General features: G+C 35.4%; 1 protein-coding gene across 24 annotated transcripts in view; it reads left to right on the top strand.

Moving 5' to 3' along the window:
* Nucleotides 1–12,225, top strand: part of CLOCK (clock circadian regulator) — a 135,344-nt gene that overhangs the window by 60,072 nt on the left and 63,047 nt on the right. For 22 of the 24 annotated variants that reach the window (XM_067736054.1, XM_067736052.1, XM_067736040.1 and 19 more), the window contains 3 exons: nt 6,283–6,374; nt 8,430–8,513; nt 11,931–12,020. In XM_067736054.1, coding sequence (XP_067592155.1) covers nt 11,974–12,020 — 47 coding nt within the window. In that variant the 5' untranslated portion in view covers nt 6,283–6,374; nt 8,430–8,513; nt 11,931–11,973. The remainder of the gene's footprint in view (nt 1–6,282; nt 6,375–8,429; nt 8,514–11,930; nt 12,021–12,225) is intronic. The other 2 variants (XM_067736051.1, XM_067736033.1) reach the window with 1 other exon arrangement.

The following is a 12,225-nucleotide window of genomic DNA, read 5'->3' as shown; positions in this document are numbered from 1 at the left end:
AAACATATTTGGATTTATGTTTGATACATTTTAATGCCACTGTTAACTGCTGTTGGATGTTTAAATCTTCCAAGCTTTACTATTTTAAATAATAGTGCAATGAATATAAAACTTTGGTTACATCTCTGATTATTTCCTTTTTTTTCAAAATGAAATTACTAGGTCAAAGGACGTAAGTGCTTGAATTATTGACACTTCTCATCAAACTTTTTTTAAGAAAGGGAGTCCTAATTTACTCTCTTAAAGCATTGTTCAGTGTCTATTTCATATCTCCATCACCAAACTTATCAAACTGTTATTAAATGTAATAGACACTTTAGAGTCACTTTCTTCTCCACAGTGCAATGTTGGCATTGTCAACTTCTTAAAGCGCTCTTTTCCTTTAATTTTACTGACAAATAATCCTTCCTGGCTTTCTTCTATATCTTTGGTCCTTTTCCATCTAGTTGATACTATTATTAACACTAATCATACTTAAAATTTATTGAGCATTTGCTGTTTTCTATATACTGTCCAAACGTGTAACATAGTTAATCCTCAAAAGAACTGTATGTGGTAGGTACTACTATTATCTCCATTTTAGAAATGAAAAAACTGAGGCACAGAGATTTAGTGACTAGTCTCAGACTCACAGCTAATAAAGGGGCTGATCCATAATTCACACCCAGGAAATGTTTCTAGAGCCATTTCTTTACATTGTTGCTCTGCCGCCTCCCCATTTTACTAGCTACTCTTCTGCCTGTCTGTAAAATATTAATTTTTCATCAGGTTTCAGTCTTAGCCATTTTTTCCCTAATTTTATATGTTTTTCCTAGAGAAGCCCATCTAATCATTATCTTTAATTTACCTATTTACGTCGATGGCTCCCACTTTACATCTTTACCCAGTTCTTTCCTGAATGCCAAACCCACATTTCCAACTGCCTGCTGGACATTTTTCCTCTTGTATGTCCCATAGATATCTTAAACATAACATGTCTGAAACTGAATCCATCATTAAAAGTGTTTGTGAGGTATTTGTTACATAGTGATTAAGAGCATAGCTCAGGCTAAACTGTCAGGGTTCCTATCTTAGCTTTACTGCTGATCTTGGCCAGCTTACCTGTTCTCTTTGTGTTTCAGTTTCCTCATCTGTAAAATGGAGATAATAATAGAGCCTACCTCATATGATTGTTGAGTCTTAAATGAGAGAAGACTTTAAAGAATGCCCAATACGTAGTAAATGTTCAATAAATGTTAGCCACTGCTTTCAACATCTTTCCCTCACACTACCCTCCAACTTACTCCTCCTGTGTTACCTGTCAACCCACAGATGTGTCCAAGCCAAAATTTGAGTGATACTCTTGACTGCTTCCTGCCCCCAGCTTCTGTTAATCAGTCACCAGATTCTGTCTAGTCATCTCAGGATCTATTAAAATTCCTATATTTCTTTTTATAATTTCTGCTTCTGTATTATTTTACCTGAACTATTATAGTGCTCTGCTTCTACTAGTCTCTCTAATTCTAGTCGAGCCTACTTCCATTCCATTCTCTGTGTTGTAGCCAGTATGATGGTTCAAAAGAACAAATGTCTATTAATGTCACTTTCCTGCTTAAAACCTTTCAATGTCTTTGTTGAGGGGGCGGAGGTGTTGGGAGTTACCTTCATGTGACCTTTCACGATCTGCTCACCTCACCATTATCATCTCTTACAACAACCTCTGTTACCCCCTGTCCTTAGGTTTTTGCCCTAATCATACGAAACTACTTGTAGTATTCTAAAATCACAGTTCTTTCTCATGTCTCCAGACCTTTGCATATACTGTTCTTTTGGCATAGATCAAATTTCTCTATCTCTTTGCCTGGTGAACTGTTATTTTATTCTTGAGATCTCAGCTTACGTATCAGTTCTCCAGGAGGCTTCTTTAACTTCTTTGTCACTCCCAGTGTGTTCAGAGAGCACTTTGTGGGTTCTCTGGGAAGTGCCTCAAATGTAGTGGCTGTGTCTATTTCACCGTTTCCAAACTACAGTCAGCGTCGTATTGGACACTTACTTGTATTGGTACTCAGTAAATATTTGCTGAATGATAAATATATGATAAATATATGAAGGAATCACTAATATTTAACTATAATATGTTTTTACTTAAGTTTCTTTGATTTCTAGCCAGGAATAATTTTTACATTTATTAGCCATTTGTTTTCTTCGTGGCTTCTCGTTTAGTTATACTCTTTGTTGTTTGTTTGTTTGTTTTTAGCTGGGTTTTAACCTTTTTTCAGATAACTTTTAGAGACCCTTATATGGTAAAAATGTTAACCTTTTGAAGTGCTGCAAATATTTAAGCCTTTTATTTTGGCTTTAAAGGGGGAGTTTCCATTTGTGTTTATTTGGTTAATAATTGGTGTCCCTATATATTATTATCCTTTAGTCTTCACAACAGTTGCCTTAGGTAAGAAATCTGAGGCTTAGGATAACTAAGTAAATTGTCCAAAGATTTTCATCCATGCTTTTCTGGCTGTAAACTCATGGTCTTAACTTCTATACTTCCTCCTCCAGCATGCTGGATTTGTTAGGTGCTTTAATTCTGACGAGTAACTCGATCCCAAAGTACTTAAAACCAAGTAGGGCAGTAGGATATGCTTCTGAATTTTGCTTCATGCACATTTTAGGAATTAAGTTCTATTGCTCCGGTGTTTTTGACTCAGACCTCTTACTTTTATTTGAGTCTGTAATCTCCAGGGATTTTTTTCTTGTTGCCATCAAAAAAAATCCCTTTTTTATACTCAAAAATACCCCCTCTTTTTTTTTGCTATCAAAAATATCCCTCCTTCTTGCTGTCATATTATATATACAGCAGATTCTTGGTGTTTTAAAAAAATTCTAGAATGGACATTGGATGGGTCAAGCAAAGTATGAGGGTAAAGTTTTGCATTAACTTTGGTGTGGCAAGGTTGGGTTGGTCTTGGTTAATTCAGTTATTCACAATGATTATTGAGTTTTTAGTATTTGTCAAATATTCTGACAGGTCCTAATAATAGATGAATAAGTGAAGCTTCACTCCTGCTTCGAAGGAGCTCATGATTTAGAAGAATGTTAAGAATGAGAATGTTATAGTGATATCTCAGTTCTACAATGAGAAATAGTAAGAATACAGCAATTCCTGATTTTCCTTGTTAGTGAAAACATTTCTATCCGAAACTGACAAGTTCCTGAAGTTCTTTCCACACCAGAAATTTTACTTTTTGATTAAATTTATTCCTGAGTGTTTTATCCTTTTGATGCTCTTATAGATGACATTGTTTTCTTAATTTCCTTTTCAGATTGTTTGTTGTTAATGTATACAGAAATGCAACTGATTTTTGTATATTTATTTTGTGTCCTGCTATTTTTTTTTTTTTTTTTTTTTTTTTTTTGCGGTACGCAGGCCTCTCACTGTTGTGGCCTCTCCCGTTGCGGAGCACAGGCTCTGGACGCGCAGGCTCAGCGGCCATGGCTCACGGGCCCAGCCGCTCCGCGGCATGTGGGATCTTCCCAGACCGGGGCACGAACCCATGTCCCCTGCATCGGCAGGTGGACTCTCAACCACTGCGCCACCAGGGAAGCCCCCTGTGTCCTGCTATTTGATGTTGATTAGCTCTAACAGTTTTTTTTTGCTAGACTCTTTAGGGCTTTCTACATATAAGATCATGTCATCTGCGAAGAGAGATAATTTTACTTCAAACTTTCCAATTTTGATTTCTTTCACTTCTTGCTTAATTGTTCTAGATAGTACTGTGTTGAATACAAGTAGCAAGAGTGGCCATCCCTGCCTTGTTCCTCCAATCTTAGAGGAAAAGCTTTCAATTTTTCACTGTTGAGCATGATGTTAGCTGTGGAGCTTTTCATATATGGCTTTTATTATCTTGAGAAAGTTGCTATCTATCTCTTGTTTATTTAGTGTTTTTACCATGAAAAGGTATTGAATTATGTCAGATGCTTTTTCTGCATTAATTGATACGATCGTGTGATTTTAATACTTTGTTCCTTAATGTGGTGTGTCACATTAACTGATTTTTGTATGTAGAACCGTCCTTGTACCCCAAGGATAAATCCCACTTGGTCATGGTGTATGATCCTTTTAATATGCTATTAAATTTGGTTTGTTAATATTTTGTTGAGAATTTTTGCATATATATGTATCAGGGATATTGTAGTTTTTCCTTGTGGAGTCTGTCTGGCTTTGGTGTCAAGGTAATGTTGGCTTCATAAAATAAGCTTGGAGGTGTTCCTTTCCCTTCAATTTTTGGGAGGGGTTTGAGCAAGATTGGTGCTAATTAATTCTTCTTTACATGTTTGGTATAATTCTTCAGTGAACGTTTGGTCCTGGCTTTTCTTTGTTGGGAGGTTTTTGATTACTGATTCAATTTTCTTATTAGTTATAGGTATGCTAAGATTTTCTATTTCTTCATGATTCAGTCTCGATAGGTTCTATATTTCTAGGAATTTATCTGTTTCCTCTAGATTATCCAGTTTATTGGCATTTAATTGTTCATGATAGTTTATTATGATCCTTTGTATTACTTGGTATCAGTTGTAATGTTTCCTCTTTTTGTTGTTCTTTGCTAAAAACACTTTTTTTCTGTTGTTTTATTTATGCTCTATTTTGTTTCTGCTTTAATCTTTATTATTTCCTTCCTTCTGCTAACTTTGGGCTTTTTCTGGTTCCTTGAGGTATAAAGTTAGGTTCTTTATATTTGACATCTTTCTTCTTTTCTAATGTAGTATTTACCACTCTAAACTTCCCTCTTAATGATGCTTTTGCTGCATCCCATAAGTTTTGATGTTTTGTGCTTTTGTCTCAAAATATTTTCTAATTTCCATTTTGATTTCTTCTTTGACCCATTGATTGTTCAAGAATGTGTTTAATTTCTACATGTTTTGAATTTTCCAGTTTACCTTATACTACTGATTTCTAGTTTTATTCCATTGTGGTCAGAAAAGATATTTGATAAAGCATTTCAATCTTCTTAAATTTGTTAAGACTTGTTTTGCTCCCTGATGTGATCCATCCTGGTGAATGTCCCCTGTGCATTTAAGGAAAATGTGTATTCTGCTCCTGTTGGGTGGAATGTTCTGTTAAGTCCATTGGTCTTTAGTGTTGTTCAAGCCATCCGTTTTCTTATTGACCTTCTCTGTCTAGGGTTCTGTCCATTATTGAAACTGGGGTATTGAAATTTCCTACTATTACTGTGTTGTTGTCTGTTCCTCAGTTCAGTTCTGTCAATCTTTGCTACAAATATTTGGGTGCTTTGATGTTGGGTGTATATATATCTATAATTGTTATATCTTCCTGATAAATTTGACCGTTTTATTGTATAATGTTCTTTTTGTCTCTTGTGACAGTTTTTTACTTAAAGTCTATTTTGTCTGATGTAAGTATGGCCATTTGTGCTTTCTTGGTTACCATTTGCATGGAATATCTTTTTCCAGTCTTTTAGTCTCTGTGTGTCCTTAAATCTAAAGTGAGTTTTGTAGATAGCATGTAGTTGGATCTTGTTTTTTTATCCGTTTACCTACTTTGTCTTTTGACTGGCAACTTTAATTCATTTGCATTTAAAGTAATTACTGACGGGGAAGGACTTATTGTTATTTTGTTCATTGTTTTTGTCTGTCTTGTAGCTTTTTGTCACTTTTTTCCTGTCTTGTCTTCCTTGTGTTTCATTGTTTTCTTTTAGTGACATGCTTTGATTCTTTTCTCATTTCCTTTTGTGTATCCTGTATAGATGTTTTCTTTGTGCTTACCATGGGTCTACATAAAACATCTTATAGATTTAACATCTATTTTAAGCTGATAACAATTTAACTTCAAAAACTCTACTCTTTTACTTCTCTCCCCCACCACACTTTATCTCCGTCACAAATTGCATCTTTTTATATTCATTATATATGAGTATTCATTAACACATATGTGTGTATTCATTAACATATTTTCATAGCTATACTTATTTTTATACTTTTGTCTTTTAACTTCTATAGTAGAATTAAAAGTAATTGTTGTAGTTTTTTTTATTTTTAAGTTATTTTCTTTTAGAGACAATTTATAGAGTTTAGCATTTGTTATATATTAGTTTGGCCAAAAAGTTCATTTGGGTTTTTCCATAAGATATTACAGGAAAACCCAAACAAACATTTTGGCAAACCCAATATATTTTTGTGACAAAGTTATAAATCTTGTTATGTTTCAAAATTATTTTGAAACCTTCTTCATGATAAATGTCCATATAAGTTGAGTAAATCTAACACATTTTTTTCTGGTTTAAACAGAATTCTGAGACTGATGGTCAGCCATACAGAAGAATACATTGAACTTACAGTTTTCTGAAGAATCAGTTCAAAAGATCCCCAAAATACAAAAGGTAATGAAAGGGTTGTATCTTGGAATGTACTTTGAAATGACACTTGCCCAGGAAAATGGGAATTACAACCAACCTAAGAGAAAAGATTTGAAGATACTGACATTAAGAATTTCCTCAATGAGGACTTCCCCGGTGGCACAGTGGTTAAGAATCCTCCTGCCAAGGCAGGGGACACGGGTTCGAGCCCTGCTCCGGGAAGATCCCACATGCCGCGGAGCAGCTAAGCCCGTGTGCCACAACTACTGAGCCTGCGATCTAGACCCCAAGAGCCACAACTACTGAAGCCTGTGCGCCTAGAGCCCGTGCTCCACAACAAGAGAAGCCACACTGCAACGAAGAGTAGCCCCCGCTTACCGCAACTAGAGAAAACCCGCGCACAGCAACGAAGACTCAACACAGCCAAAAACAAATAAATAAATTTATAAGAAAAAAAAAAAAAAGAATTTCCTCAGTGAAATGTCCCAACCTGATATCCTTAAAATAAAGTTCACAGATCCCATCCTTAAATATGAGCTGTAGCCAAAGATCACTGGACATTTTAGGAAAGCCTCTTTTGTGAGAGTCAAAGACCAAACCAAAATAGAAAATACCAAGTTAGGGGAAATGGAGACCAGACAGGCAGGTAAAAATGGAAAGAAACACAAAACTGTCATTTAATAGTTTGAGAAATAAGAAGAGATGCTAAATCCATGAACATGAGAGAGAAAAAAATAAGAAATGAAATAAGAAATGGAAAACTCAATGGAACGGCTAAAAAATGATACTGATGTTGAAAGTAAAGCAAAGAGAAAATGGGAGAGAAAAGATAAGAAAATTGGGGAAACTGTCCAGGATCTCCAATGTTAAAAAAAATAGGAGCTCTAGAAAGAGAATAGAGGGACTAGAGGGGAGAAATACAGAATAGTGAATGATTCAGCAAAACTCTCCAGAAATTAGAGGACACACATTTACAGGTCGAAAGAGCCCATAGAGTGACCAATGCAGATATGAAAATTAGTCCAAAATAGGGCATATACCTGTTAAATTTTGTTAAACATAAAACTACATCTCTGATAGTTTAGTCCAAGATCTTTTCTCTACTTTTCCAGCCAGTTGATAGACATGCTATATTTAAAAGAGAGATAAAGGAAGAGCTTCCAGAATAAGAAAAATAATAGGTCACATATAAGGGATCAGTAATCAGAATGGCTTTGGACTTCTTTCTTCTTCTTTTTTTTTTTTTTTTTTGTGGTACGCGGGCCTCTCACTATTGCAGCCTCTCCCGTTGCGGAGCACAGGCTCCGGACGCACAGGCTCAGCGGCCATGGCTTACGGGCCCAGCCGCTCCGCAGCACGTGGGATCCTCCCGGACCGGGGCACGAACCCGTGTCCCCCGCATTGGCAGGTGGACTCTCAACCACTGCGCCACCAGGGAAGCCCGGCTTTGGACTTCTTGATCCCACACTGGAAACTAGAAGACAGTGGAGAAGGGCGTCTCCACTGAAGATAGAAGGGAAAAATGATTTTCCTTCATAATTCTGAGGGAAAAATGATTTCCAACTCAGTATTCAGAATCTAGCTAGACTGTTAATTAAGGATAGACCAATGTTAGTTTTAGATTTGTGATGTCTCAAAAAAATTTATCTGCCATGTTTCCTTTCTTGGGCAGTTAATGTAGGAGGTACTCAACAAAAATAAAGAAGTAAACTAAAAAAAATGAAGCCGTAGGAAGAAACAGGGAATGCAACTTACGTAGAGACCCAGGAAATCACCAAGATGATAGTGAAGAGTGATCCCAAGATTACAGCTGGTCACCAATTATAGTTATCCATTCCCAGTAGGAGTAGGTCAGAAGGTGCCAGGAGAAATAGCTGCAAAAGATTAAATTGGTAGAATCTGTAATGTATTTGAAGATATTAAGAGTAGATTTAGACAAGAGTTTAGGGCTGAATTGTAGATAAGTATTCAGAAAACCAGGTAAATAACAAAACAAAACAATGATTAACTCTAGGGAAAACTATTCCAAAAAACAAATTGTAGTATACCATATGGCTTAACTGTGAATTGTATTTACAGAGTCATAATAATGTTAACTCTGGATATAACCACCTAGCCAAAATCACGGTATTGGAAATTTGGGCAAGCGTGCGTGTATATGAGGTAAGGATGGGGGAGTCAAAGCTAAATTATTATTTTTTATAGTGGAATTCGGTAGATGATGGCTTAAAAAAAAAGACACTTTAGAGAGCAAAAGCAAGCACTTTTAATAATTACATTGGGGACAGCTCAAATAAATTGGGAGTGTATAGGCATCCTACCTAAAATAGAATCAAGAAGTAATAAAGTAAAAGTTATTAGAGATAGGGAGTTAACTATCAAGGGAAACAGTTAAAGAGATGAAAGTGGTTGAAAGTAGGAAATGCGGATCAGAAGACTTCTGATTTTTTAAAAAGTCTTGTAAAACTGGATACTTTAAACTCTGAACAAGTATACATTTGTGAAAATAAACACTTAAGTTTTAAAATGAGAGAGCGGAATGAATTAAAGATGTTGAAACACCAACTGTACACAACTCTGACAAGTGGTTTTTCTGTGAAAGGGAGCAGAAAAGGAGGGCCATTCCTGAAGGGGGTTGCTGGGTCGAGGAAGTTTTTGTCTGTTTTGTTTGTTTTTTAAGGTAAAATACTAAGATGTTGATCAGAATATTCCAGTTATAGAGGGAGAAATTAGTGATGTAGAAATGGAAAGCTTTGAGAAGTGACAGCAGGTGGGACTCAGAGGACAAGATACTGATACTGCATAATTTATTTTTAATGCAGAATGTGTTATATTGTATGTAAGAGTTCTTTTCCAAAGATGGAGTGCCAAGCACTGAGATTTTCTGTTAATTATGTGTAATGTTGCATGCTGCATTTAAAACATACCTGCTTCCATATTTTGCAAAGTTTGAATTGCTTAGAAGGTTTGTTAGTTAATACCTGCGCATGTGATAAATGTTTTAAAACTTGTTTTTAAAATGATGTTTATAAAAAAAAAATGCCATCCTGCCCTCCACTGTGATAAAATAGTAATGTGGTGCTTACTCAGCTGGGAATTCATATCATTGAATGACTTTGAGCTCAAGTTGCTTAAGTAAAGGAGCATTTGAGTCCTAGCAGTAACTTGATCCTTTATCATTTAATTTGTAACTGATCCTTTTAAAGACAGATTATTTCATACCATAGTGGTCTATTAATATCAATATTTAAGAAAAATGACTTTTAATAATATTTAATCTGTATTAGACCATCTCCTTGCTGTGAGTAGGGACATCGCATGCCTTCTAAAAATGACTCCTTAGAATCCATGCCATGAGCAAGTGTGACTCTGCCTAGTCTTTTTTGTGCTGAAAGTGTGAGTCCTAGGATAGACCCCACACAAGACCTTTGGCTGCTCCCACATTACCACTTTGTCTTGTTAAAGTTAATTCAACACCATGTAAAGAAGTCAAGAGGAATCTCCTAACAGTTGCTTTAGAGTACTTAATTGGGCCTATTTCACTTCTTCCTTTATCTTTCCCTTAAATATAGCATGCCTATCAGTTGGCTGGAAAAGTAGAGGAAAGATCTTGGACTGAACTATCAGAGATGTAGTTTTATGTTGTTCAGTTAGCTGGGCAACAGATAGTGTTTGGAAAAATATTGTTAACCAACAATAGTAAAGTAGCTTAATAAAGCATCAGTCTATCTTCTAAAGCGTTTTGGATTCACTTCCCTTATAGTCAGCATGGCCTCTCCTGTATAGTATAAGTTCTTATTCTTGGGGTCCTTTTTTCCCTCTAGTTTGCCCTATTTCTACCTTCTGATAATTAAACAAGCATATACTTGCTGCCATATAAGGCTCAGATCTGGTCTTTTAACTTTAAACTGAAACTGTTCTTTTTTTAATCCACTCAAATTGGCTGTGTTACCTTTGCACTGTTCTTTCTGTTCTAGTGATAGAACCAACCTCTGTTATTACCATGATGCTAACTAAGTATGTCTGTTAGACCAGAGGGCTGTACTTAGGTGATCTTTAAAGTCTCTTCTAACTCTAAAATTCTATAATTTTCTGTTCCATCTGCTGATGTTGACCCAGACACTTAAAATCACTATTTTATCCTGGAGTTAGTTCTTTTTATTTTTCCTGACTCCCCTCACTCATTATCTTTTAAGAACTCTCAGCCCTTCACAGTTCTGCTTCTGCAGCCATAACCACATGGGCAACCCAGCATCATTTATCCAGAGTTATTCTCTCTTCCTTTCATGAATGTACATTTAAAAACAATGATAGAGTATTATAGAGTCTCATGTCCTTTAATATTCTCTCATTTAGTTAGAGTTACACAATAATTTACACTATTTTCTAAACTTTAATTAAAAAATAATTCTTGTGCCTCAAAACTGTTAGGATATTTATTAGAGTTAAGGTGGTTATTCAATATTTAACTCATGACTATCAGATGTAAGTATCTTATATGGGTAAAACCTGCTTTATACTTAGCAAAACTGTATAGAATATAGAGAGATAAATTTTAGGCTTATGACTGAGTTTTAAAGCAGTAAATTTTAATCCCTTCAGTGTGAGTATGAAACTTCATAATAAGGCTCTTCTCTGCTTGACTTGCCTTCACCCCTTTACCACTCCTGTTGTCTCTCACTTTATGCTCTAGTAATTAAAACTTTCAGTTGTAATATGCCTACATTTTTCTCTAAAGAGAAAACTCTCTCAAATATGACGCTCTCTCATAAATGCCTGTGCCTTTGCAAATCACTTTTCTTGTGGCTTAGAATCCCTTCAGCTATTACCTCTTCCTGTCCTTTAGTCTGTTATTTCTCAAACTTAAATGGTCATACAAATCACATGAAGACCTTGTTAAAATGTAGATTTTGCTTCAGTGGGACTAGAGTTGGGATCAAGATTCTGTATTTTAACAAGCTCTCAGATGATGGTCTCTGGAGCACATTTTCAGTAACAAGAATCTAGACTGCCTAACAAACTCACTGTCATCAAGAATATTTCCTCTGACTGCCCCCCCCCCCCACCAATATACCTTCATCATCCCTTTTATTATAATTATTTAGTTATCCATCTCCCTCTTTAATTGCAGATTTTTGCCTATAGTGATGGTGTCTCTCATCCTTCTATTTCCAAAGCTAACTATACTGTTTAACAGAAAGTAGGCTTTCAACAAATGTTTATTGCCCATTAGCTGGTGTTATTATAACCTACTTACATAGGCTTACATATGTAGCCTACGTAGTCTAATATATATACTGAATATTAAGAGTGGCTTTTTAATTTCCACTATTTTGTTATAGAAAGAAAATGAATTATGGTCTTCAATTTTTGTTCCCCTGTAGTCCTTTTTTTAAAAGGAAAAAAAGCCTCAAATGTGCCTCAGCTAAGTATATTTGCTTGAAAATAATGTTATAGCCTTCAGTAGAAACAAAAACATTTTGAAGTCTCTATGAAAACATAGTATTTCTCAAATTACTGTGTTTGTAGACATAAGTTTTTTAGAAAACTAATGACCATTTATTTTTCTTTCCACCCAAGGAGAAGTACAAATGTCTACTACAAGACGAAAACGTAATATGTTATGTTGTTTACCGTAAGCTGTAGTAAAATGAGCTCACTTGTTGACAGGTATGTTTTTAGAGACTTGTTTATTTTGAATTATATAAAGCTATTTAAAAAATTCACTGTTAGAGTAATGGTCTATAACAAACTGATAAAAGGAGTATTATGCTTAACCATAATTACTGTTCCATTTACCTTCTGTACCGAGCAAATTTCATGTAATAGTAAGTAAGGTATATTATCTAGAGCCAAAGTCAACAGCATGTGGCTT

Source organism: Pseudorca crassidens, chromosome 4 (genome assembly GCF_039906515.1).
Source record: "Pseudorca crassidens isolate mPseCra1 chromosome 4, mPseCra1.hap1, whole genome shotgun sequence".
In the NCBI taxonomy this organism is placed as follows: Eukaryota; Metazoa; Chordata; class Mammalia; order Artiodactyla; family Delphinidae; genus Pseudorca; species Pseudorca crassidens.
Note: the sequence above shows the minus strand (reverse complement) of the source record. Positions and strands in the feature narration are given on the sequence as shown.